At 38.5% G+C, this 26,781-nt stretch overlaps 3 protein-coding genes across 26 annotated transcripts in view; 2 read left to right on the top strand and 1 right to left on the bottom strand.

Annotated features, from left to right (window-relative positions):
• The window catches only part of BAZ2B (bromodomain adjacent to zinc finger domain 2B), a 113,425-nt gene extending 92,602 nt beyond the window's left edge, over positions 1 to 20,823 (top strand). For 10 of the 16 annotated variants that reach the window (XM_015634134.2, XM_015634135.2, XM_015634145.2 and 7 more), the window contains 13 exons: positions 4,886 to 5,129; positions 6,719 to 6,781; positions 7,999 to 8,143; positions 10,465 to 11,129; positions 11,641 to 11,917; positions 12,075 to 12,230; positions 12,700 to 12,860; positions 13,758 to 14,068; positions 14,455 to 14,590; positions 16,310 to 16,456; positions 17,132 to 17,394; positions 18,043 to 18,186; positions 19,368 to 20,823. In XM_015634134.2, coding sequence (XP_015489620.1) covers positions 4,886 to 5,129; positions 6,719 to 6,781; positions 7,999 to 8,143; positions 10,465 to 11,129; positions 11,641 to 11,917; positions 12,075 to 12,230; positions 12,700 to 12,860; positions 13,758 to 14,068; positions 14,455 to 14,590; positions 16,310 to 16,456; positions 17,132 to 17,394; positions 18,043 to 18,186; positions 19,368 to 19,521 — 2,866 coding nt within the window. In that variant the 3' untranslated portion in view covers positions 19,522 to 20,823. The remainder of the gene's footprint in view (positions 1 to 4,885; positions 5,130 to 6,718; positions 6,782 to 7,998; positions 8,144 to 10,464; positions 11,130 to 11,640; positions 11,918 to 12,074; positions 12,231 to 12,699; positions 12,861 to 13,757; positions 14,069 to 14,454; positions 14,591 to 16,309; positions 16,457 to 17,131; positions 17,395 to 18,042; positions 18,187 to 19,367) is intronic. The other 6 variants (XM_015634144.2, XM_019007357.2, XM_015634143.2 and 3 more) reach the window with 3 other exon arrangements.
• Positions 4,495 to 25,111, bottom strand: LOC117244746 (protein transport protein sec31-like). Its single transcript, XM_033516203.1, has 3 exons — positions 25,090 to 25,111; positions 22,574 to 23,173; positions 4,495 to 4,654 (listed from the first exon to the last, which is right to left on the bottom strand). Exons 1-2 carry the CDS (start codon positions 25,109 to 25,111, stop codon positions 22,620 to 22,622), a joined length of 576 nt encoding a protein of 191 aa, XP_033372094.1. The 3' UTR covers positions 4,495 to 4,654; positions 22,574 to 22,619.
• The window catches only part of WDSUB1 (WD repeat, sterile alpha motif and U-box domain containing 1), a 17,018-nt gene continuing 13,087 nt past the window's right edge, over positions 22,851 to 26,781 (top strand). For 2 of the 9 annotated variants that reach the window (XR_001522689.3, XM_015634168.3), the window contains exons 1-3: positions 22,851 to 22,938; positions 23,553 to 23,674; positions 25,334 to 25,749. Coding sequence is in view for 6 of the 9 variants with exons in the window: in XM_015634168.3 (XP_015489654.1) it covers positions 25,352 to 25,749 (398 nt within the window). In the remaining 3 variants the exon portion in view is untranslated. The other 7 variants (XM_019007361.2, XM_019007360.2, XM_015634164.3 and 4 more) reach the window with 6 other exon arrangements.

The following is a 26,781-nucleotide window of genomic DNA, read 5'->3' as shown; positions in this document are numbered from 1 at the left end:
TTGGTGTCTCTCAGAATTGGAGCAAAGTCAAGTCTAATTTTGTGTTCTTTGGAGGAAACGAAAAGCTTTTTAATTGGAATACTAAAGGAGCCATAAAATTGCTATTGACCTAATCAAAGTTTATTTGGACCTACCATAATTCCCAGTGTTCATTCTGAAAGGCATTTTAAGACGACGTGATTTTCATACAGCTGCCAATCGAATTTTGCTAATTTATGTTATCTTAGTGTGTCTCATCTGTCAATGTCACGTTGTTCCCTATAGCTAGGGATCATATGTAGAATGCAAACTTTGAGGTATTTTTGATATTTTTTATATTTCTGTTTAAGGTAAAATTGGAACTTCTTAAGGGTTGTCAGTTTCATATTCACTGTTCTCCCATCCTACAAGACAAAATTCCATACAGCAAACATACTGGCTCCAACTATCAGGAAGCTGGACGGCATAAAGTTACGAATCACAGGGGGTAAAAATGCATAGCCAGACTCTGCCTTTTTTTTTTTTTTTTTTTCCTCATCTTTACCTCTTGCTAGGAATGGTAAATCCTTTCTTAGACCTTGCTTTAGGTACTTTTGTTTCTAATCTTATTTCTCCATTTTTTCCCTTTAATGTATCTCAGAAGGAAGAAGGAAAGAAGTAAAGAAGAAGGACAAGAGGGAGGTAGAGGAAAAAATTAGACCAATAAAAAGAAATTCTCTACTAATACTGCGAATCCCAGTCTGCACAGAGTTAATGTATTTTAACCTTTAGGATAACACAGATACTTTTTTTCCTGTCTTCATCTTTATCCCCTCTTTGGGATATAGTTTAAGGAGTGTTTTTGAAGTTCTGGTGCAGCCAACTTGCCGTTAGCAAACTGGGACCCTTCCCCATCTTTGCCTTTTTAGGGCCTGCTTAGTCTTTCTCTCCCTCCATCAAACTGTAAGTACTTGTAGATGTAGGATCTTCCCTTTTCCTTATAATCTCTCATTTCTTCCCTGTCAAGTACTGAGCATCATATCCTGAAATCCCAAACTCCTCCTACTTTTCACAATCCATTTCCTGTTTTTTTCCCCCTTGTGTGGATTTCAGGTTCCAGTAGTGCTCTCCTATTTTTGAGTGCAAATATTGCAGCAGAGCTCAGAAATGTTGCTCTTCTGCTTCTTTGAATTCACTGGATTTGATTAATCTCTCTCAATCTTTGATTCGGAATTTTCGAATTTTCTACTTTTTCTGATGAATTCCAAGGAGGTTCTAAAAGAGCCTTCTTCAGTCAAATTAAACAATGTTTTCTCCTTTTTTTTATGTCAATTGTGTTTTCCATAAACCCTTAAAACTATTCTGGGGCTTCTCTGAAAAGAAATGTTTACAGTTCAGTCTTCTTTTTGCTATTTTTTCTGCTTCCAGACTTCATTCTTACATGTTATCTTCCCCATCCATTCACATCTTGGTCTAATTTTTAAGCATCCCAACCCCAAACAATTTTTCATGGGAATACCTGGTTGAGTATTCGCTGTGCGATCAGCAGCTGTGATCTCTTTTCACGTGCCTCCAGAGCTTTATGTGCCCCTCAGCACGTGTCCCTGCTGAGGGAGGTGTGTAGGGGATGAAAAATGGACGCTGAGGAATGGATTTATTTAATCTCAGCCTGGTTGGCCAGTGTTCAGTGTCGTTAGTCCTCAAACCACTGTGTCCAGGCTGGCTGCAAGTATATCCAAGGAGGATGAGAAAATATTTCTCTTTTTCATAGAATATATTCAATGAAGGATTATTTTTGTGCTTATGTTCTCACTTTTTAATGACATAAACTTCTTAGCTGGGGAGGAGGGAAAAAATAAATACAAAAGCCTGTTCTTGACAGATGCAAATAAGCAACAGTAAAATCCCTGGTTGGAAAGCAGAATCATTGTTATTTTGTTTTAAGGAATGCCTTGCCTCTCTTCACCCTTTCCCCCACTCTTCCTTCCTTTTCTCATCAGTGGCTGGAAATTGAGTTCTGAACTGCCTGAACTGTTTCTGCTTAGCTGATGGTCAATGAGAGGTTGCATATGATTCCTTCTCTATCACATTTAGATGTGAATCCTGCTATTAATCTCTTTTTTTGTAAAGGCACCTATCTCATATGATCAAGTCATCTTTCTTTGTGCTTCCTGCATGACAGCTGTGGTCAGACTCTCACCTAAGATGATTGTGATTTTATTACTAGATGATCAAAGTCTCAGCATCTCCTTTTCCATTCATTACCTGTCTTCTCTTCAGCATCTCTTGTAGCCAGATCAACGTAAAACAGAATAAAAATGAAATACAACCTCTTAAAGCATTACGTAATAATTCAGTTTTTACAGGACTTGAAACAAGTTTTTCACTGCAACAGTGTTCTTTTAACATGCCAGTGTTATGGTATGCTCTGTGTAAGTTAATTTCTGTTGAATTCAATCATTTTGACTCTTAAATGATTATGGTATATAAAAAACAGCATCACTAAGGGGAGAAATTACACCCTGAGTTTGGGTAGAAAATGATAATACTGATTTGCCAAACTTCCATTTTTGAGACACAGGTGAAATATGTAAAAAGTATATTAGAAGAACAATATTCAGAATTTCTTTGCCTTGGTGCTACCTGATACTTACATGCAGAAATTATGGGGAAGGCATGAAAACTGAGTCAGAAAGTGAATTTTCCTTCCCTGATCTATTTAGTAAGAATTATAGATCAGATTAGAGCAGGCTTAAGTCAATCATCTGGTTCTCTGATGAGCCACCCACTCTTTTTATAGGCCAGTAGACTATAATTCTCTCAGCAGTTGCAGATGCAAGTTTGGTCCATACCTGAAAGTGAGAAAGACAGAACAGTTTCCTAAGTGAGGGTTTTCGTCTCTCGGTGAGCCTTATGTGTAGGTAGCAACAGAAAAATCATGCTGCTTCCTGAAGTAACTAAACATTTTTAAAGTTATGCTGGCACTGGTTTCTGCCTCTGTGCAGAGTAGAGACTGCTGCCTCCTTCTGCTTGTGACGCTACCAAAGGAGAGCATCTTTGGTTCATTTGCATGCTTGATAATTTGCAGTATCATGCAAGATTCCTTTAGTGCTTGACAGCATTGCATCTTTATTTTTGCTTTCAGCGAAAGCAGCCTTTTTTTGTTTCTTCTGATTCCCTTTAGGTGTATGAAAGAGGTGTTGGCAGGTCATTGAACATTCACTTGCCAGCTTTATTACTGAATTGTCTTCAAGATTATCTTAGTGTGTGTAAATTGTCTCTAAAATCATCCCGTGCTGCTGCGGTTAATCCAGTCATTGACTAGTGATTTTGGTTTTTAGTTAATTCCTGTGTATTGGCAAGAATTTCCAGTCCACACAAAGAGGCTTGAAGTTATCCTCATAAAGAAGAAATTAGTTTTCAAAAAAACTTAGTAAATAAATAGCCTGAGTCATATTGATGCTCAGTGAGACTGAGGGCTTTTGCACCATACCTGAAAATGTTACTTGCTTCCAAATTCACTGAAAGGCCTGAGATTTTTATTTTATTTTATTTTATTTTATTTTTTGGGGGAAGATATTATAATTCACTAAAAAAGTTAAACATCCACTTGATACGGAAAAAATAAATGTATAAAACTTTATAAATTCTCCAGTGGATTAACCAATGCAAAAAAACCCAACCCAAAACAGCAACAAAACCACACCAAAAAAACCAAAGCCCATCAGTTTTCAAGTCCCCTTGATGATTTCTTTGCTAACAGTCTTTTTCTAAAAACGTGCTGCTCCCAGTTGAACAGTGATACCTTCATTTCAGTCTGTGCTGCTGAGAACTGGCTCTGGTTATCTAGCATTTTAGAAGGCTGATCCATTTGTCAGTGTTCCCTGGAGCCAATACTTGGACAGCACTCATTGTACTTGTAGCCGCTTGCTGTATGGAATATTGTTCTGTAGGATGGGAAGAGAGAGGAGTACGACAAGGAAAAATTACGTCCTGGTAATTGTGTTTGTCGTTACTGTTCTGCTTTTCCCATCCTACCTTCTTCAGTCATCTCTTACAAAATCTTTGTCTTTTCTACACGTTTATGAATCTCTTCTAAGTCCAGTTGCGTTTTTGGTCTGCGTGATAAGTGATTGGTTCAGCCTGGCTATTTACACCTCCTGTGGTTCAGCATGTTTGCCTGCAAGCTCCCTGATAGGTGGAACTGTAATTTTTGCTGTGTGGAATCTTGTCTTATAGGGGTTTTATAGAAGAAGGAGGTCTACTACAACCATAATAACTGGTATGTAAGTTTCCCTTTTCTTTCATAAAAGGAAAAATGACAGTTTGAGTAATCTTTAGTAGTTGAGGTAACTAATATTCCCCAGAAAAAAAGTGTATCTTAGAATAAAAAGTTCAGCTAAAGGAGTAAAGTTAAATAATAATTGAAGTTCATAAAAATAGGGGGAAAAAAAAAAAAAGACACTATACCAACCTTGCTGTTGCCATGCAATGCATATAATTTCATACTTGCAAGTGAGGATTTTTGCCTTTTCCTCCCTGGCTCAGAGACAGGTATTTTGTCATCATGTTTTTAAATGCATTAAATAAAAGATGAAGAAGTTGAAATGGTTCTTTCTTCTGTATCATCTTTTCTGACTTCTCAAAATTCCTCCTGTGTTTCATTTCTTCTCAACAGTTACACAGTAAAATTGACCTGGGAGAAACAAAGTCTATTCAGAACGGAACCACGAGTTGTAAGGGTTTTATAACCTCAGTTTTTTTGTTGACTAGTGACAATAAATACTGAGAAAACACAGTGTTATGATAGATCAGAAGTTCTAACTTAAATCTGAACTATATGATTTTCTTTCGGTCTCATAAGAAGAGAGGTATGTTTGTAGCACAGACATAATCTATTATTTCACCCTTTCTCATGTGTTCCAAGGCTTAGAATCATTCATGCCAAGAAAACGGGTAAAAGAGATGCGGTGGTGAGCGGGGACGGAGGCGAGGAGCCCCATTCCTTGGAGACACCCACGCCCGGCCGCAAGCGCCGGCGGAAGGCAGGGGACAGTGACTACGACGATGATGATGATGATGACAGCGATGATCAGGCAGATGAGGATGATGAGGATGAAGAGGACAAAGATGAGAAGAAAGGAAAGAAGGCAGAAGTTTGTGAGGATGAGGTGGGGAATTGTCAGTATAGTGAAACTTCATTTGCAAATAAGCTAAAACTTGTTTTCCTTCTGTTTTTCTGCAATATGGCACTGTTTCCTCGAAGTGTTACCATAAAAAGGAGGGAAGAATAACATGCCTCCGATGTTTTAAAACTTTTATTAGTTTTTATTATTTTGTTAACTAAAAAACAGAACAATAAAGTTACATTTAATGTTCTCTATTGTGAAGCTTGAGTGATCTTCCTGTGTATTTTTTCACAACTTCCCCCAGGTAGTTACTGCCTGACTGTATTTGATCACAAGATGATAAACAATTTTGTTCATCAGTGTGGGATACAATACAGGAAGTATCACTGAAAGATTTTTACCTTGTTGAGCTGATTTTTAATGGAAATGCACAGGATTCCACTGGATAGAACCTGATACAGGCACAAGCAGTAGAAAATACTACGTTTTAAAGCACTTGGTGTTGCACTGGGTGTTTTCTGTTTGCCAGAAAACGACCCATTCGTGTAAGGTTTGAAGATGTTTAAGACTGCTTGAACAATGCATGTATCTAACATATGTGAACTTTGCATACACCCTTAATTAGAAGCCCACTTAATTTCTAGAGTAGGAATAACTCTTTGTGCTGTTATTCTGGATTTACTTCAAGTATTAGAATTCATACGAATTTAAGAGACTACCTTAGAGAAACATCTCAAAGTTGTTAAAAATAACTCAGAATTAAAAAATAATAATACTTAGATTACTAATCTGAAGTCCATCCCTTAATCCTTTTCCCTCTTGTACAGTCTCCTGTGTTGGTGCACTGGGCATTTCACAGACAAAATTCCAGTAACTGTACAGAAATTCATTTTCTGATCTCCCAGATGTTCCATTGCATTTGTATTCTATGAGGGATTTCAGAAGGCTTTACTCTGGTACGCTTTTATGGAGCCAAGAAATACAAGACCCGTATCTTATGGTGTAGATGATTTTGGCCATATTCTTTTGGAATCTCACTATTATCTCCAAAGATTTTCTTCAACTAAATTAAAACTCTCGTAATGGAAAAGACTCTCATTTTTAAACAGGCAAGAAGAAGGCAATCGGAGCCTTAATCATGAGTGCATTCCTCTTCATAAATCAGCAGGATTGATGCTGTAACTTTTATAGCAGAGATACAATTTAAAGTGGCTCTACAATTTCATGTAGACATTGAAATAAAATGCAAATTTTGGACTGAACAAAGACTTACTGATAGGATTTTAAGAGATGCCATTATTTCATGCATGAGAAACATTTATTTTGACTATCTAAAAAGATTAAATTCTGTTCATACATAAATTGAGTTACTTCCAGTTTTCAGCAAACATGAGTTTTGTCCACATCTGGGGTGGTTGAAAAATATTCAAGGTGTATCCTCTTTTCATTTATGTTGTTGCTAGTGAAATACATTGCACAAAGCACATAATTTGAAAGGGTTTTTTTTTTTTCCTCTTTAGTATTTTCCTCTTCTTTTCTCTTGTATCTTTTTTCTGTAATTATGATAAGACATAGTAGTATGATTTCATCCTGAAATAAATCTAGTGTAACAGTGTATTTGGTGATTATAGGATGACGGGGACCAGGCAGTAAGTGTTGAAGAACTAGAGAAGCAGATCGAGAAACTGACAAAGGTGAGAGATCGTTACTGTTTGTTCTACTACGAATGTGATCACTGGGTGTCATGAGTTAAAATATTAAACATCATTTTCAATGCTCCAACTTAATATAAATTGAAATAAGTATCTACTCTTGTTTTGTGAAAGTATGAATGATGACTGGATTCATGACACCTGAACTGTGAGTTCAGTCTGGTGGCACTAAGTGGAGGTCACTCAAAAGGCAGTTAATAGTAATAGTTGATAATATATTTGCACTTCAGAGAATAAAAAGTAATCTAATTTTTACCCAGATCTACTTCATATAGTCCCGTTTGTTGATCTTAGAAAGTGATGACAAATTTTTTATATGAGAAGCAATGGCTTCATTTATACAATGGATTGTGGTTCTCATGCCCTCCTTTCCATGCTGATTTCTGCAGTTGTGCTCCAAGCCAATACAGAGCTGTCTGGGCTTCACATTTTGGAAGAAGCAGAAATAGAATAGGAAGAGAAGTGTAAATGAGAAAGATGTAATGCTGCAATTAGAGGTCCTCATGGTCCATGTTTTTATTGTTCCTATTAGAAAATTTTTCATTTAAGATTTTGTGTTGGTTTTTCTCATGTTCATGTTCATTGCAGTAAATTAGCAGTCCAGGATTCCACTTGACTCCCAGCTGCATCAATGTAGCAGAGCAAGAACTGAATAAACATACTGAAGTTATTGTTGGCCCCCCTCAAAGAGCTGTGTTAAGTTCAGAGTTTATTTTTGTGTTTTGTTGTCATTTTTTATGAACAGTCAAGATATCTCATTAGCCTTCCATCAGCAGTTGCACTGTCTGTCTTCAGGATTCTGTTTACCATTTGCTTATGCTGGGTAATTGTTAGGATTTCAGCTGCTTTTGTGCAATGAAATCTTTCTTTGATCCATTTCTTTTTGAGAGTCAGGGATAAAAAGACAAGGTGCACCATTGCAGTGTGTTTTTAGAGGAAAACTGATAAACCTAGGCTGAGCCAAGGAGTGTTTTAATTGATTTTTTTTTTAAAGGGAGCTTTGTAAGTAAAATCATCAAGGCAGTGATGGTGAGTAGACTATCACAACACACAGACACATCACTATCCCCAATCTCTGAGAAGACCTCCTTGTCTGACCCTTGAACTTCTGTTCAGGCTGGCAACCAGATATTATTTTCTGTAATGATGAGGTTTTTTTTTCCCCCACTGATTTATAATGCTCTCCCTTTTTAAAATAGCAACAAAGCCAGTACAGAAAGAAGTTATTTGAAGCTTCACACTGTTTGCGTTCAATGATGTTTGGTCAGGACCGTTACAGGCGTCGCTACTGGATCCTGCCCCAGTGTGGTGGTATTTTTGTAGAAGGCATGGAAAGTGGTGAAGGTAAGAGCCATAAAGGAATGGTAGCAAACAATGCCAAGAAATGCTGTCAATAGAGCTCTCCACTCGTGTGGCTCTTTGGTATCTCTGTCTGGTTATAAAAGGTCAGGTAATACTTTTAAAAATGAGGATTGGTATTTTGGAAGTTTTCAGTTGTTCTGCATGTTATGCTTTTAACTACCTGCATAGTTTTTTGACTCTTTCTGAACTATTTCACCTTTCCCTGTGGCAGTGACCTCTGTGTATGAAAATTTGGAGGACCATACAGTGCAGAAAAGAATTTTCATCCTCAGATTTTCTACAAATGCACAGACTATTCTGTGCATGAAGATATGATAGATGTCTGCAAAAATATGACAATTATTTTCATGCAGTGAAGTACCTTGTTTTCTGATCTACTACGATTTAGTGTCTGTATTTTACCAATTGACCTTTAACCAGCAATTGCTGAAATTATTTTGCTAAAACTAAAATGTAATTTTGGGGTTGTAACGGTAGTATATTAACTGTGGTTGAATTTTTCACATACCTTTAATTGGATAGATGCAGAAATTATGTATTAATCTGACTTTTTTGTTGGTATTAGAATTTTTAATTGTAAACCTTCATTTTGGCCAAAGAAAAATCCTTTCTAATTTTTGATATAGATGAACCAAAACCTCATTTCTCTCACATTTTTTTCCCTCAAAAAATAACAAGAAAAAAATCTGATGGACATCAGAATTGCATGATCTCATGAGAATTGCATCATTCTAGAGAGCTGTTTAATTAACTGTAACAGTATGTCATAGTAGAAAATTTGAGCCTGGTTTGGGGTACAAAAATAAGCCATAGAACTTACCCTAAATGTAATGTTGATTAAGTTATCTTTCTAAAATGGGTAGCATAAAATGTACTTTCCTCTCTGTCTCCTGCTCCACATGAACTTACGGTCTGTGTTAGGAATGGTTTTGCATGAGTAGCTGCATACAGAATGTGCTGCTTGCATTTCTTTTATTTGCTGTATTTAATTACATTTTTACCAGATGAATCCCCAAACACTTTGGAAATGGTACACCAAAAAAAAAATTAATCAAAATACCCCATACACTTACGTGTCTTAAAATAGTAAAAAACTCCATGCAAACAAAACACACACACAAGTTTTAGCCAAGAGCTGTAGGGCAAACTTCTGTTTTTTAATGTTGTCTTAATGAAAGCTTAATCTCCCTGAAAAGGCAAACAGATGTGTCCTTAAATTCTTACCTACCTCCTCTTCCCCTCAGCTCTAAAGTTTGCCCTCTTTATGTAAATTCTACAGTTTATCTATTTCTGATTCCCTTACCCTAACCGTTGGGAAAAGGTGATATAAAGTCTTGAACGATCTGTCCATTTAAACAATACTTCTCTATCCCTTTTGTGTATCCATTTTCATGCTTATGCTGATACTTAAATTGTTTATCTCTTGATAAAGACTATAACTGTGAACACTTTTTGAACTTTTAATAGGAGGGGATGTACTTTTCTTTGTAGAAATTACAGCTTTTCAGGAGCAAGTAAATATTCGTAGATGTTCCTGCCATGAACTGTAAGCCTTGTGTTTATTTGTGGCTGCAGTATCTGATGAACGTAAAACATAAAATAAGGAGTTGGATTTTCTACCTCCTTCCCCTTATGCTAACAGTTTTCTATTTAAAAGTACTTCATACTTTTAAAGACTTTTCGTCTGACTTGGCAGTCAGTATAAGCGTAGAAGAGAAACAGTTAATAAGGACTAGTAGTGCAAAGAAGAGGAAAAAATTAGTTTTCTCCTTCTGTAAAAGGTAGATCTTCAGATCTTTTGCACCTCCTATGTTTGAAGAAACTTTTTTTTTTTTAATCAGCTTCTGCTTGCTGTTTAGATGATTTAGATTGTTTGGATGTTAGCTGTCTGCTTAGTTGTATGATGAGTTCCAGTCATGCTGGATGGCTCTTGAAAGAGTACTAAACTTCACAGACTGAGGCATGTGGAGTCCTGCAAAAAGAAAGTGACAAAAATTTTCCATTTCAGAGACTTGTCACTAGCAAACTACTTCAGATGTGTGAATGCGGTAGCGTATTAGCCATATTGAGGTGATTTTTCCTAGAGGTGTTTAGCAGTGTTTAAATCTGTATGCATAGAAACTTGTTTCCTTCTGCAAAGTGTGCTGTAAAGTGAGAAGGGATTTCATTAGCAGGAGCAACAATAGCAAAGACATGGGAATCTAACACATGTTGAGCCAAAAATAATCTTTAATTCAAACTATGATTATAAAAACTTGGTTGATCTGCTACAGGTAAACTGTGCTTTTCTTGTACCTTTTTAGGTCTAGAAGAAATTGCAAAAGAAAAAGAGAAGTTAAAAAAGGAAGAAAGTATGCATATCAAAAAAGAAGAATTTGAAACAGAAGACAAATTACATTGCTTAGCTACAACTCACTGTGAGCAAAAGGAAAATCTGAAAGAAAAGGACAGCACTAACCTGTTTCTACAAAAGCCTGGGTCATTTTCAAAATTAAGCAAACTGTTAGAGGTAGCAAAAATGCCACCTGAGTCTGACACTATGTCCCCAAAACCTAATGGCAGTGCAGCAAACGGCTGCACATTATCTTACACCAGTAACTCAAAAAACTCTGTCTGCGGTCTGCAACCCCCTGCATCACAAAGCTCCATCGAGAAGTCTGATTCTAATAATCTTTTCAGTCCTAATGCCAGTGGCACAGGAAAGTTTTACAGTTCTCCACTAATTCCAAATGACCAGTTGTTAAAGACTCTTACTGAGAAGAGCAGGCAGTGGTTCAGCCTGTTACCACGGGTGCCCTGTGATGACACCTCGGTGACCCATGTGGACACACCGGCTACTACAGCTCCACTCACTCCTCAGTCACATCCACCATCAAAGTCACCATCACCTGTTCCATCACCTCTTCTGGGCTCAACCTCTGCACAGAGTCCCATGGGATTAAGTCCCTTTGCATTGTCACCACTGCAGGTAAATTAAGTCAATTTTTGAATAGCTTGAATTTGCAGAGCTTATTTGGGCAGGGTATCTGTTTATACAAATTATTTCACAGACCTGCAATCATTTTATCTGCATTTATTTATTTTTTTCCTGTTTCTAAATGTTCATAACTAAATACAGAAGTTCTATAATACTAGATTATGATGCTTCAAGTAAGCCAATGTATGATATTTTGTACATGTATTTCAGTAATTAATTTGGCTTTTCAGGTGTTGGCTACTGGTATTAAATGAAAAGTGTGTAAATACAAACTAGATTTTGGAAGTGTAACACACCAAACTGAATCTTTAAAAGCTATTGTTTTTTGGTGTTAACCGGGCCCTAATAAGAAGTATTATATGTCAGTGTTACATTAGTTTCTCTGAAACTAATTGAAGCACTGAGTGAAGGCTTTCTTTGTGTTTTGATTATTGTTTGACAAAGAGCATCCTAATCATAATTCAGGTTTCTTGGTTATATTAATGATAGTTGTGCTCTGTAGCAGATGAAGACAGGACTACCTATAATGGGACTTCAGTTTTGTGGATGGCCTACAGGAGTTCTCACTTCAAATGTTCCATTTCCATCTCCTTTACCTGCTCTTGGATCAGGTCTGGGATTATCAGAAGTGAATGGTAACTCATTCTTGGCATCTAGTGTTCCTGCAAGTAAAAGTGAATCACCAGCACTACAAGCTGAAAAAATAGCTTCTGCCCCTTCTACAGCAGCTGAAGTAGCCAAGCCTGTAGATTATCCTAACCCAAAGCCTATACCAGAAGGTAAGTGTAATGCAGAGCTAAGATGATATTTCCTGCAGTGCCTCTGTCATGTTACAATTTTTTTTTAACAATTTGTCTGTTGATTTTCTAATATGATCATTTGTGATGACATAACAAAAAGCACCTGCAAAGTGTTTATATGCTTGTCTTGATTTAGAAATGCAGTATGGGTGGTGGAGGATTACTGATCCAGAGGACCTAAAATCTTTGCTTAAAGTGCTGCATCTCAGGGGAATAAGAGAAAAGGCCTTACAAAAGCAAATACAGAAACACATGGATTATATCACTCTGGCCTGCATCAAAAACAAGGATGGTATGTAGCTGATATTTATGTTAGACATGGTGTTGGGGCACCAGACAACTGACAGAGAGCTCTTTGGGATATGTTTAACAGGAGAGTTAAAGTCATGGTTGGAGCAAAAAGGTAAAGGTCTCCTTACCTGTAGTCACCTTTTCACCAGCCTTGTTCTGGAAAGTTATTGGATTAGAGAAATGCCATGTAATTTAAGTAGTTCTAGTGATCTAAGTAACCTTCTTAAGCTCTGGTAACTTCTGAAGCTCTTTCCATCTCTGTAGCACTTGGTCTTTCCTTCCCCTTCTTGCCTTTAAATTGCAAGTTTGGAGGCATACAGAATTTGTTGTCCTTATTGGGTATTTTAAGAATAGTATACTTTTACAGCAGTTCTTCAGCATTTGGCTGGAGTGACAGGTAAATCAGCTTGAATTTACCAGTGCAGTTGTAATGCTAATTAAAATAACAAAAATGTGATTCTCAAATGCAGTTGCTATTATTGATATCAATGAAAACGAAGATAACCAGGTAACTCGGGATGTTGTGGAAAACTGGTCAGTAGAAGAACAAGCTATGGAGATGGATCTTGCTATTCTTCAGCAGGTGGAAGATCTAGAGAGGAGAGTTGCATCAGCTAGTTTACAAGTTAAGGTAAAACCAACTTTCAGTAAAATATCTCTTTAAAATAAGTGGTAAGAATTTAACATAGACAGCAGTCTTTGTGTATTGTTAAGTATACAGTTCCTATTCCACCCTAATTGCCTGCAAATGAAACAAATGCACTGTGCAGTATCACAGAGATTCATGTTTAAAACATTTTATTGCAGTTCAGTCTTCAGCTGAAGATGCTTAGAATGGCAATTCCTGGAAAGTGTTCTCCTACAATGCAGTTCCATGTACATTTTTGTTAACCTTCTCTGAATGCAAAGACTGTATTTCATATAGAGTGCTTAACTCTTGGGGAGTTTGGCACAGTTCTGCCTGGTTTGTGTGATTGTTGCTGTTAATGCTTTCAGACATGCCTACAAGAGCGTCAGAATAATTCGTGTGAGTATTGTAGAGCCGTGGAGAGTATGCAGTGGTTATGAGAGTGATAAAGTTAGGAATTCTCTGGATTTTGGAATTTTTCCAAGGTGGGTGTAAGGTTATCAAATTGCATATGTTTGGTTATAGTACAGGTGCAGTGTTTGGGATCTAGTTTTTGGCATGAGATGGGTGTTATTTTCCTGTGTCCTGATACTGCCTCCTGAGCCTATTGAACAGGTAGATCTGTTCTGATGTTTCAACCATCTCCTTCATAAGGGGATAAGAATGCAGACTATTGCAGAAAGGTCCCTTCAGAAAGTCCAGTAATGCTTGCATTTCTTGATTAATTATTATAGTTCTCTGGATATTTTTGGAAAATGTCTCCACAGATGGATTACAAGTAACCAAGATCTACTGGAAACAGCACTTCAGTTACTTAGTTTGATTCCATAAAACAGTTCCTCTGTTTGCACACTGAGTTAACAGCAAGCAATAAATGCCCAAACCTTTCTATTGACATAGGGTTGGCTGTGTCCTGAACCTGCATCAGAGAGAGACGACTTGGTATATCGTGAACATAAGTCAATTACTAGATTGCACAAGAAGCACGATGGAGATTGTGCTGGAGGCGGAGAAGGCAATGCCAGCTCTCTAGAGCGGAGGAGTGACAACCCTCTAGATATAGCTGTAACCAGGCTCGCTGACTTGGAGCGGAACATAGAGCGAAGGTATCTGAAGAGCCCCTTAAGTACCACCATTCAGATCAAACTGGATAATGTGGGCACAGTTACTGTCCCTGCTCCTGCACCATCTATTAGTGGTGATGGTGACGGGTAGGTTATTGAAATTAACTTGAAAAATTATTGTGCTTCTTTGCTAATTGGAGCCTATTTTCTTATTGCCTGTTATCTATGTACTTTCTTGTATGTCTGTGATCCATATGGATCATGTTATTCTGCATGGTGCTTTGTAAATATTTTTTTTGTTACGTTTGTTAATAATCTTGCAAAATTATCTTACATTTAACTGGTTGTGACTAAGCTTTGAGGCACGTAGCCACAGTCTGTGCACTACATGAAATTTAGTTGCTTAAACCTTATACTTATTGGCTGTGTACGTTTTGTCATTGCTTGGCTTTCAGTGTGATAATGATTGTCCCACATTTAAACATGAGCGAACACAGGTGTGACCTACTTCATTTGCCTGTATTTTAATGCAGAACTGAAGAGGATATTGCTCCAGGGCTAAGGGTGTGGAGAAGGGCGCTGTCAGAAGCACGCAGTGCTGCCCAGGTAGCTCTGTGCATTCAGCAGTTACAGAAATCAATAGCATGGGAAAAATCCATTATGAAAGTTGTAAGTATCTAACTGTTGTTGCTATATCCTATTTCCCAACTTTGAGCATTTTAAGTTGAATAATATATTTCTTATTACTTCATGTAAAACCTCACACAGGTAAACTGTACATTGTGCACAGATGAATAAGCCTAATGGAAAAGATTGTCCCTTGCTTGCCAAATTCAGCATGCTGAACTTGCTATGATAGAAGGCTCTTGTAAATGGTTTCGTTATTTGAGATGGTAATTATTCTTTGATAATGACATTGAGGTAAAAGTCATCTTGTTCCATCTCATGAAAGATACTCTTTCTAATGAAGTGTTTCTAACCTCACCTGTGACACAAATTCTACGGAGGTTCAACATCATACATCCTTCACTAAGGATTTCATTTTTCAGAGAGTTGAGGTGCTCCAAATATGTGGCTTCTTTGCATGCAGAGTTCTCACAACTGAAGATACAAATTAGGCCAGTATGCGAGGAAACAAACTGGAGTATCTGTTTCCTTGTACACTCAGCAATTCAATCTCTGTCAACTACATGTACAAAAAAAAGCACATGAATGGGATCTGTCAAAATTTGCATGGACCTCCGAACCTCAAATTCCTGAAAACTTAGTGCTGCAGCAATAGTGACTACAGTGTGATCAAGTATGACCAGTGTTTTCTAGTGTGTGGGTAAAAAATTATTTGATATGTGGTCTTTTTCCTAATTTTTTGATTTTTGTCAGTCCTGTAGAGATTCTAGTTACAGCTGGGCAGTTAAAGGGCGATTTAAATAAAAGCTGTAATTTCAGGCTGTACTTTTGAGTTTATATAGCTGTTAGTTTTAAGGGGTATCTTTAAGGCAAAAAGTTTATGAATTTGGTAGGAAACCTGAAAAGACATTGGAAAGTTTCAAGATGAATTAATTTATTATTCAGAAATAGATATATCACTCTCAGTTTGGTTTAAATATTCTCTGCATTTAATTACAGCACAGTTGGTTAGAGCAGGATGCCAAGGTCATGGATTCAATCCTTGTATGGGCCATTCACTTAAGAGGTGGACTCAATGATCCTCATGGGTCCCTTCAAACTCAGAATATTCTGTGATACCAGTAAATATATGTATTTGGTAAAAATATTTGGAGATTTTTTAAGTTCCTGGAAAAGATGTCTAGAAGTAAGGGAGTAGCAAAATCAATGTGTGTAAGAAAATTGACAGTCCTTCAGATATTTTTAAGTTAGTGTGAATTTTAGGAAGTGCTTGATCATTTGTTTTGCTTTACTGAATTTGTTCTTGGTTGGCCCTTGGATAAGATCCTTACCAATTACTATGTGGAAATACTCTTGCAAAATATTAATTTTCCTTATTAAATAGCAATGTGTGTGTATATATATATATAGTATGGCATAAATGAGATTTCTGAGGTAATATGTTTGGGCCAAGAGGTTTTGTTTGACCTTTACTTCTCACAGACATGAATGAATTATAAGAAGTGCTCATCTTTTGTTACGCCTGTGTTACAATAAATGAATTGCTTTTCCAGCATGTTCCCCAAATGTAGCCTTTAGTTTTAGTTCCTTACATACTCTGTATATTCTTCTATGGATATGATCATTTGCAGATTCTGATTGAAGTAAAATGGAGGTATTTTTGAGAGTGAATGTATGTTTGAAGGAGAATGGTAATTTATGTACCATTTATGTGTTTCGAATTTTAAAAGTGGAATCAAACCCATTTTTCATGAATTACAGTACTGCCAAATTTGTCGAAAGGGAGATAACGAGGAGCTGCTCCTCCTTTGTGATGGTTGTGATAAAGGCTGTCATACCTACTGCCACAGACCCAAGATCAGCACCATCCCAGATGGGGACTGGTTCTGTCCTGCCTGCATAGCAAAGGTAAGGATGAAAGGACTGGAGCAAGTGACTGGTTTTATTGTTTTTTATTTACAGGTCTACCAGTGCATTTTCAGTGAAAATAATGGTTTGTATGTTTTATGGGGGGCTCCCATTAAATTATGAAACTAGTAGTTTTATTTAACCTGCATTTTAGTGGCAGTAAAGGCTACAGTTTTATTTCCTCTAAACAGTGGGCTTTTAATATAAGTAGGTACAGAATTTTCATGCTAATTCAATACCATGAGTTTTGATTTCTGTTTCAAAATTTATTCAAATTTAGATTTCATCGTTAAGTGTTGACAGACCTATGTCTCGGGTTCTGTTTTAAAAGAAAAAGCAGAGAAAGAATTTGGAATTTTTTTTGTATGTTTATATCATTTAGTAATGGACTAATGTTTGTGTAAAAATATGCCAACTTGGTTGTTAGTGGATACTGTTTCACTAATTTGAATGTCAGGTGCATTTGTACTGTCAGAAGTTGAGAACCTAGGTCATGAGTACGAGGAATTTCTGCAGCTTTATTTGCCTTCAGAGAAGAGGAAAAATTTAATAATCTCCAATAGTAAATACTTATTTTTTTGGTGCTTCTGTTTCTGATCTTCATTGCTGTCTGTCAGTGATAAAAGGTTTATTTAATTTCTAGGTTATTACTTATTTCAGTTCTCTCTATTGTAGGCAAGTGGTCAAACTCTAAAAATAAAAAAACTTCAAATTAAAGGTAAAAAAAGTAATGAACAAAAGAGAAGCAGGAAATTAGCAGGAGAAACAGAGGATGAAGACTCTGCAACTACAAGCGTTGCCTTAAAAAGAGGAAAAACAGACCCTAAAAAAAGAAAAATGGATGAAAATGTTTGTGTAAGCCAGTTAAAGCAAGACAATTGCACTGCTGTTAAGAAACCTAAGAGAGATGGAGACTCCAAGGACCTGGCTATATGCAGGTAAAGTGTCAGATGCTAAACTCGGGGGTAAGTCTTGTTGGAACAAGCAGTACTTGATAGATTTTCTCTCTGTTCTGGGGAAGAGAGTGCTGTTCTTTGACAAATGTATGTGTGTATATACACCTCTTGTGTGTGTGTACACACATGTTTGCTGGGAGAACGTTCCTCTCAAGACTGGGAGGAGAGAAGCCAGCCCCAGCAGCAGTGGCACTGACACCTTTCTCAAGGGTATCAATCTCTGCTGTATCCGAAGGGGCACACATGAACCATCTGCTGTGCTAGCATTGCTGCTCAGCCAAAGAGACATACTTTAGCCATGTCACAGTCTTGGAAAGGCAGTATTAGCAGCTGGTTTGCAAATGGTTTACATTGAGGATCAAATTCGCAGGACTGTGTTTTCTTTTGGAATGTTTATCATTAGAATTTCATCTCACACATGTTGCTTGGAGAGAACTTAATGCTATTTTAGTTACTCAGTTGTCTGTCTCTATGTATATCATTCTCAGCCTTGCACAGGGTGTAGAATGAAGTGCTTTCCTTTTGTAAAGTGAATAATTTGGCAGTTCATAGAGAATTCATGTAGTAGTGAAAACACTGTGAATATATGAACAGTTAAAAAATACTGATTTGAAACCTTACTTTCTTCAGCATGATTCTCTCAGAATTGGAAACTCATGAAGATGCCTGGCCTTTCTTACTTCCTGTAAACTTGAAACTTGTTCCTGGTTATAAGAAAGTTATTAAAAAACCTATGGACTTTTCTACCATTAGAGACAAGCTAAGTAGTGGACAGTAAGTAAACCTATTGTAAATTTACTTTACATTTTAAAAATATTTAAACACTGAAATACAATGTGTTTTTTAAATAAGCTAAACCATATTATTCTGCTCTGACACATCTGTGATTACTTTTACAGTCAAAATGAAAATCCTTGTATGCTTTTATCTGTGCCATATCCAAGTGAAATAGTGTGTTGGATAGGAGAATGTGTGGAAATGGCTGAAAAGCAATAAAACTGCCTGGTCAAATGCACCAAAGCAGTCAACAGGAAGGCTTTTTTCCCTGGTCTTTTTTCATGGAGATACCTTAGTGTTAACTGCCTGTCAGATGTAACTAAATGTGTGGGCTTTAAGCTACTGAGTCCCTGTAAATGATGTGGCTGTGGAGTGAATTGCCAGCTCAGTTGTGGGTAACACTCCTGTAATGGTGGTTAATCATTTTATAGTCCTACAAATTAGACTGCACAGATTCTTAAAAGAGAAGACCACACTACATGCATGCCTCTGTGAACCTTCCCTCCTTGTTGATATCCATGTGCTCTAATGAATTTGTGAAGATGGACTCTCTGCAGTGTCTGTCAGCTCTACACAAAGCAACTTTCCTAGGATAGCACAAGGAGCTTTTTAACCTCCTCAGGCTTTTTCTCCCATGAATATGAGATTTAAATGCTCCCCTTGTGCTCATATCAGTAGACTTGTAACTTTTATTCTTATTTTTAATAATTCGTGTGAATATTGGAGGACATTTTAGGCCATTCAGGGGTATGTTCAGGATAATAAAAAGAATTTTCAAAGACAGTGTCACAGGATCATCTGGGCAATAACCCTTTTTTGTACCCATTTGTTCCTCACTTAGATAAATTCAGCTCTAGTCAACATTTTGGAAGGGCCCTGAGCCCAAGAATAGATGCATAAATGGGAAATAGCCATAGCATTTTAGCTAGAAAGCTGTTGAAGAGAAGGAGGAATTAGTTTTATAGAAGTTTGTTTTTCCAGTACAGGCACGAAATTCTACCTTACAAAACTTCTGAGGAAAATAACAAAACAGTGACAAGAGAATACTTCCTGGAATAAAATATTCATTTTATTAGAAATTCTAATTTAAATTCTTAAATATTTTCTCATGTGGTTGAAATACATTTCCCCCTTGATTCTCTGTGTTCCAAAAACGATTCACTTTTTTCTTTTTTCAGGTACCCTAATCTTGAAGCATTTTCGCTGGATGTCAGGCTTGTTTTTGACAACTGTGAAACTTTCAATGAAGATGATTCTGACATAGGCAGGGCTGGCCATAACATGAGGAAGTATTTTGAAAAAAAATGGACAGAGATTTTCAAAGTGAGCTGAAGCTACTAGAAGTCTTTGTTTCTTTTATTTTTTTTTTTCCATTAAATGAGGACTGATAAGACCAGCAATGTGAACTATATTTACATGGAAGTGCAAGGCACATACATAACTAATTTTTTCCTTTAAAATATCACAGAGTTGTGATACTAGTTTTAAAGGCTTCACTCCTACAGCAACCATGGCCCCTTGGTTATTGGTTTGTGTGTTTTAAACTAATTTAGGTAGAACAGGGAAGCACACCCAAAGAATTTCAAAGAAAGGGGTGTTATAGTGCAATAGCAATTTATGAAAACGCACTGAATATTCAACCACCAGAGCTCTACTTGGGGAAATGGTTATCTTTTCCCTTTCAATAAATATCTATTTTTCATTTTTTTTTACTTTGTAGTTTATTTTTTAGTGAATGTATTTAATTTTATGAATTATTTATGATTATACAGCATTCAGAATCTTCGTTTTCTGTGAAAAGGAAGAACTAGAAAATTGCTTTAAATGTTGAAAATACAACAAGGAATGTTTTAAAATATAAAACAAAGCCAAGTAAAACTGTTTACACTGATGTGCTGTGAAGGCACTAAAAATTAAACTTTACTGTAGAGTTACAAGTACATTTATATATATGTTGCTGCATCACCTGTGTAGTTAAATTGTATTTCAAGACAAGTGAAGAAAAATTGAGACATGTATATACTGTTCATTATTGTTTATATTAAGTCTTGTTTTAAATATGTATGATGTGTACATATTGTTTGCAGACATTATTGTTTATGCCTTAGGAGGATGGTAGCATTTTATTTTAGTCTTAAGGTAATTATAGCTCTATGGCTTGTACAGTAATTATCCTCTACCAACACTGTGGAGTCTCCTTAATCTTGGTAGTGCCTGCCTTTAAAACAGGGTGTAGGGGATATTAGTTTTCCATTTTTCTATTTTGTTATATAATTTCAAGCCCCCACGGCCTCAAATTCAAGTATAATCATTTGTATCCATGTGAAAGAAAATAGTGACAATTTCCTACGCACACAGTATTTTTTCATAGAAACATTTCCCTCCATTTGCCTTGCCACAGAATAACAAAAGAAGACATTTGTAACCACTGTGTTTTATCTGCTGTGTGTTGTGGTGGCCTGTTGGGGCAGATAGATTGGAATTTTTTTTGTACTAATGTAAGAGTACTTGAAGTTTTATTTAAAAGAAATGTTGTGGAAAGGTAGCATTCTTTTTCTTTTCCTTTTTTAGGAGTGTTATTTTTCACTAGTATGTGTGGCACGGATAAAATAAAAGACTGTTTTGCAAACCAGATTTTCTTGGCAATTTTAATACTTCAGGTCCTGTGTATACAGGTTTTTTGGTTTGGGGTTTTTTTTATATACTATCTTGGGAGTCTTACATTTAACCTTCAGTTCTTTTTATGATGCATCTAATTCTCCTGGGTTGTTAATGGTAGTTCATAAGGAAGCAATTGCCAAGCAGTCAGAGAGCAGTTCTCTGCCTGTAAACAGCGGCGGTGTGCCAGGCTGATCCATGTCCTCACAGACCTGGAAATGCACACATTTGGTCATGTTTCTGAAAACCACCGTCCATGTAAGGTTCTGTCCCTTTTTTGGCCTGCAGAAGGGCATTAAAATCATAACCCTTTCTCTGACTTCTTTATTTTAATAAAATACAGGAATTCCAAACAGATATTGTGGAACCACCGTATCTGTAGTTCTCTCACAAAGTGATGTTGGGGGGGTGTTGGTTTTTGCTTTTTAACTACGTCTGTCATTTTTGAGTCTTAGTGCCTGTTTTCAGTGAATGTTTCCATTGTTCTCCCCAGAATATCTTGTTCAGTAATATTTTCCATTATCCCAAAGTTCTGTTAGAAGAATCTTGATTACTTTTTTTTGAATAAAAAAATCACATTTGGGTGTGGGACAGTCTTGCACTCTGACATGAACTTCCACACAGACTGCTCCACGCCTTTCCTTTTTATGCCCATTCTGAAGACTTAAGTAAAGAGGTTTGCTGACATGTACCAAAGATGTGAAGATTAATCACCATTTTGATTTTATAATGGTAAGCTTGTAAGAAGGTGTTCCAAATATGCTTAGACAATTGAGAAATCTAGTTCTTCAGTGATTTTTTGGGTCAAATTCTGTACTGGTTAATGCTTTGGCTGCAGTACTAGAACTGTTAGTTTCCTGAAATGTCAGGTTACCGCCTACACTACATACAATATTTATGATACAAGTTGCATTTTTTTTCAGCTTGTATCCCAGTTCAGCTGAACTGCTGGGAAGGTGGCAACAGCTACTGAAATGATGACAGTGAGAAAAGCATCACCACTGTCTAACTTGACATGGGCAGTGTATTGCTTTCCTCGCTAACAGTCATTGTCTTCATTAGTCTTGCAGTAAAATTAAATTTACAGGAAATAATATGTTTAAATGGCAAGCTTGAGTCATGCATATGCCTTCATATCTCCATAGAAAAGAGCGGGGATTTAACCACTAGAGAAATGTTTGTAACATTTCCCCTTGGCTAATTTTCTTTCCTGTTGATGTTTGTATGTTTTAAGAGGAAAAGTTTTCCAGTGTGCTCTCACCCTTTCTGAACAAAGTGTGCCAGTTTTAGTTTAGAGAATTTGTTCTGAAACTTTCAAATTTAATAAGTACCGTAATAGTGCTCAATGAGAAGAGTGTTTTGGTTGAGTGTGGGTTCTCTTTCGTCCCATCATCTCTTTGAAAAAAATGGGATGATAAAAAAGCAGCTGAAAATCAAAATGTGCATCTTTAAAAGGAGGTCTAAAGCCTTATTTTTAGTAGTGGCTGTCAACGATTCAGAGCAATGAAAGGCCAGGCTTTCACAGAGTGTGCAATCAAACAATGTGCTATAAAACAGTATGAGATGGTACAGACTAAACATGGAAGGCCGATCATTTAGGGAGTGCTGCCCGGACATAGTGACTCCGAGAAAGTAACTGTCTTTCTCAAAACGTGTAGGTGTCGGCTTAACCATTTATTATGCATGAGTTGCTGAGTGAGGGGGAGAGGGTGATGGTTTAAATTACCTGACAGCTGCTGGGCCTGGGGGAGCACTCTTTGTTGGAACTCCCCTTAGCGCTGCTCGAGGGCCCCGCCTGTGGCGGGCGGAGGCCGGGGCGAGGCGGTCACCGTGTCGATCTCGGCGGCGGAGCGCTGCCCGCTCGGACACGGCTGGCGCCTGGCACTTGGCGGATCTGAGGGCGCGGCAGTGGCCGGGAACATCCGGCCCCGCTGACATCCCGCAGGTGCTGGCACCGCCCTCACCCACGCAGGGTTCGTGCCAAGGCAGCCATAGCGCCGGCGGATGTTGTGCGGCTCCGGGCCGGCATGGAGGGCTGAAGGTCGCACGATCCGCGCCCGCGCTGCCTCAGGGCCGGGACAGATGGCGGCGGTGAGAGCGGGAAGCGCAGCGCCGGCTTCCCCCCGCGGCTGGTGCGCAGTGGCGCGGCCCGCAGCGGGGCGGGTCTGCTCGGGCCGCGCCAATGCCGGGAGGCCGGGGGGGCACCGTGCGTGAGCAGCTCCCTGGGCCGTGCGCGGGAGGTCGAGGCCGGAGGCGTCACGGTCGCAGCGCGGGAAGTGCGGGCGGGATCCTCTCACGGCCGGGATCCCCTCACGGCCGGGATCCCCTCACGGCCGGGCAGCCGGGCCTGGTGGCCGCGGGGCCCCCGCGCAGCCGAGGCAGCTTGTTGTTTGCCCGACACCTGCCAGTGGAGCTCGAGGTGATTCCGCCGACCTTCCGAGCGCGTCCCGGCCGCGCTGCCGGCGCGATGGGTTGGGTGGGGCTAGGCTGCGGCAAAGAGCAGTAGGGAAGTGGCTGCCAGCCGCGTCGAGAATTGCTGTAGCCCTTTCTGTGGGCAGATGCTGCTGGTTTTGGATTATGTGGAAAAATGCGTAATTCCCAGAGGAGATGATGCTGTGGTGCTGAGTATCTCTCTGGTGATGAATGATCTTGCTGCTCCTCGCTCCCTCAGTCGATTTATTGACACTGAAACCTCTTGTTCTTAGGTCTGCTTTCCTGCAATGAGCTGCTGAAAGTCTCCTCACAGTGAGATCAGGGTGTTTTTTTCAGCTCATCTTTCCACACGTCAAGCTTTGCCTGCCTCTTCGGTTTCTGACAATTAAAGAAAGTATGTTTCTTTTCTTTCTGCAGCCAAGATATTATATTGATATTACTTCATCTGTTTAATGGTTTTAAAGAGAATAGTAGTAAAACTGAGTATTCCAAAGCTAAAATAGGTAGTATTCAATGATCTATAGCTAAATTGGTGTGCCATACACTGTCTGAAGAGAAACAAGTGTTTTGCCCTTACACATGCACCTTTGTACCTGTGTGTATACGTACATATCTCTGCATGTGTGCATACATTTATACATTCTTGCATGTCCACATACCTACAAGCAAATGTGTGTGTGTATGCTTCTATGTAAAAAAAAAAAGTGTGAGTATACATGGTTTTGTTCATAGGTGCCTCAGCACTGAAATTATTATTCAGAATGAAGCACTTATCTAAACCAGCAAACTATTATTTAAGTTAACTCAATATAAATAGTGTTACGGTGGGTTTTTTTAATTCTAAACAGCTTATAAGAACTGTAGGCACTTCATTTTGGCTCCGTGCTTCCTTATTCTCAGGAAAGTTGTCTGTGATCTGCAGCATAGGGAGTAACTGGTTGGAATGTATCTCTTCAGGGATTTCCCTGACCTCAGCAGTGTAAATTACTTGTCTGATACAATTTAAACTGGTTCCAGCAGTTTTAAGTCCTGGGAAAATGCGTGTGAAGTTCACATTGTCTTTTAGTTGTTCTGTGTAGCAGCAAATACAATTTCTGGAGAGGTTCCTATTGTGATCACCCAATTAATTTTCACATTTTGACTTAAATGTTTTAGTCACTCTGGTGAAACCTTGGATTGGCAGCACAATTATGTGGTATTGAGCTGATGTATTTCCATCACTACTGTTTCTGTCTCTGAAAGTAAGCAGAAGGGGGCTCTTGGATAAATTCAAACAAAACTGAAGAGGATACAAGCAAGAACAGGTAGTCTGGGAAGACTACAGAGAGATTGTTTGAGCACTCAGGGATTAGGCTGGGAAAGCTGAAGTCCTGATGGAATTAATTCCAGACAGGGATGTCGGGATTTATAGGTATGCTGGTGATAAAAGGAAGATCAGGAAAAATGTGGGCCCTCTCTGGAGGGAAACAGAAGACCTGGTTATCCAAGACTTGGAGAAGGCTGAGGTACTCAAATGACTTTTTTGTCTCGGTCTTCACTGGAAAGTGCTCTAACCACACTGCAGAAAGGCTGGAGAGGGTCTTCTCACAAGAGCATGCAGTGATAGAAAGGGGGATGGATTTAAACTGAGAGGAGGTTTAGATTAGAGATGAGGAAGAAATTCTTGGCTGTGAGGATGGTAAAGCCCCGGCACAAGGTGCCCAGAGAAACTGTGGCCCCTGGATCCCTGGAAGCATTTAAGGCCAGCCTGGATGAGGCTTGGGGCAACCTGGGATAGGGGAAGGCGTCAACTTCCATTGTCCTACCTACCTATCCTGCCCCTAACTACCATGGCAAGGGGTGAAACTGAATGGGCTTTAAGGCCCCTTCCGACCCAAACTAGTCTGTGATTTTAAGATTCTGTGCTTAAACAATGCTAGGTGAAAAACTTGCCTTTGCAAATGAGTTTTTATTTCTTTTTTTTTTTTTTTTCCTTCAGAATTTGTTTTGCTAAGGTAGCACGTTTCATTTATGAAATAGGAAAATTAAGTCTAACTGTTAAACTCTTTTTCAGATTTTAATTTTTTTTACAATGGCGACATTAATTCACACTTTAGCAGATCATAGTGATGATGTCAACTACTGCGCCTTCTCGACGTCGTGCTTGGCTACTTGTTCCTTGGACAAAACAATTCGTGTTTATTCTTTGAGCGACTTCAGCGAGCTCCCGTACTCGCCCCTGGCAGGGCACGCGTACGCCGTGCACTGCTGCTGCTTCTCGCCGTCGGGGCGCGTGCTGGCCTCATGCTCCACGGACGGCACGGCCGCGCTCTGGGACAGCCGCGATGGCCGCAGGCTGGCCGTGCTGCAGCAGCCCGGGGCCAGCCCCGTCAGGGTCTGCCGCTTCTCTCCTCAGGCCCCCTATCTGTTGGCAGGGGCAGCCGACGGCAGCGTGGTTCTTTGGAACGTGCGGTCCTTGAAACTGTACCGGTGAGTGCCAAATATCTTTTGACAAATTGTTTCGAAGTGAAAATAGTTCAAGTAGTATTCTCTACTGTATGCAAGATATGCAGACGTACACCTTTGATGGTATCAGAAAGAAGCTTGGATAGGATTTAGATGACCAAAAGATATTAATAGGAGAGGGAGAAGTGCTGAGTAGCTTTTTGGTTTTTTAAGTTAAACAACGTGAACTCAAGAAGCTTTAAATTTTAACAAAGTTATCTTGTATCTAAATCTTGAATTTTTTTTTAAACTTCATTTCACTGATTTAACATGAGATCAGGATGCATTGCAGGCTGTATGCATCTGGTTTCTAAACAGTGGGTCAGCAAACTGTGATACATAATACACATTTAGTGGAGCCTGACTGTACTGTGTGCTTTATATTGCATTACACATAGTATAAATTAAATGTTTAATTACCGGGAGTTTGGAGTCCAGGAAGGTCTTAGAAGCTTGCTGGTAATTCAGCAATCAAAGTTTGGAAACCATGGACTTGTCCTGAAACTGTACATTTTGAGACATAAAGTGACAGAAAGAAGTATTTGTGCTAAGTAAATTAAGCATGACAGTCAACATTTCACAGTTTTCCAAGAAACATTTGAAACAAAGGTGATGAGCATATTTATTGGGGCTGCACAGTTAAAGGCATGAACCTTAGAGCTATCTTCAGAGTTCTCCTCTATATCTCTGGCTTCCAGTGAGTTCTTCAGGCCAGTTGTTGGAATCTGTACTTGGGCAAGACATTATTTAGGGTTTAGGGCCCTATTGCACAATGAAATAACTCTCTAAAGTTAGAAGAGTAGTTAAGAATTTGAGCAAACTGATGTTTCACTTAGGATTGAGGGAGCAGCTGCTTCTGAAAGACAGAACTGTTTGATGTTGGTAGTCTCCTGTCAGGCATGTCCCTTCTTTTGTGGCCTCTTTGCTTTCCACAGCAGTGATTTATGTGGGAACTGTACAGTTTTTCAAAATGTAATTAATTAATTAATTACATCAATTAATCAAAATTAATAATCA

This window comes from Parus major, chromosome 7, assembly GCF_001522545.3.
Source record: "Parus major isolate Abel chromosome 7, Parus_major1.1, whole genome shotgun sequence".
Classification (NCBI taxonomy): Eukaryota; Metazoa; Chordata; class Aves; order Passeriformes; family Paridae; genus Parus; species Parus major.
This window is presented reverse-complemented; position numbering and strand designations above follow the sequence as displayed.

Excerpts from the sequence above, each read along its gene's own strand:
- LOC117244746 (XM_033516203.1), bottom strand. The coding sequence starts at position 25,111 with ATGGTAGTTAGGGGCAGGATAG. Across the intron at positions 23,174-25,089 it reads GGTAGTTAGGGGCAGGATAG|GGGATCCCGGCCGTGAGGGG; the intron begins GTAGGTAGGACA and ends CCCGGCCGTGAG.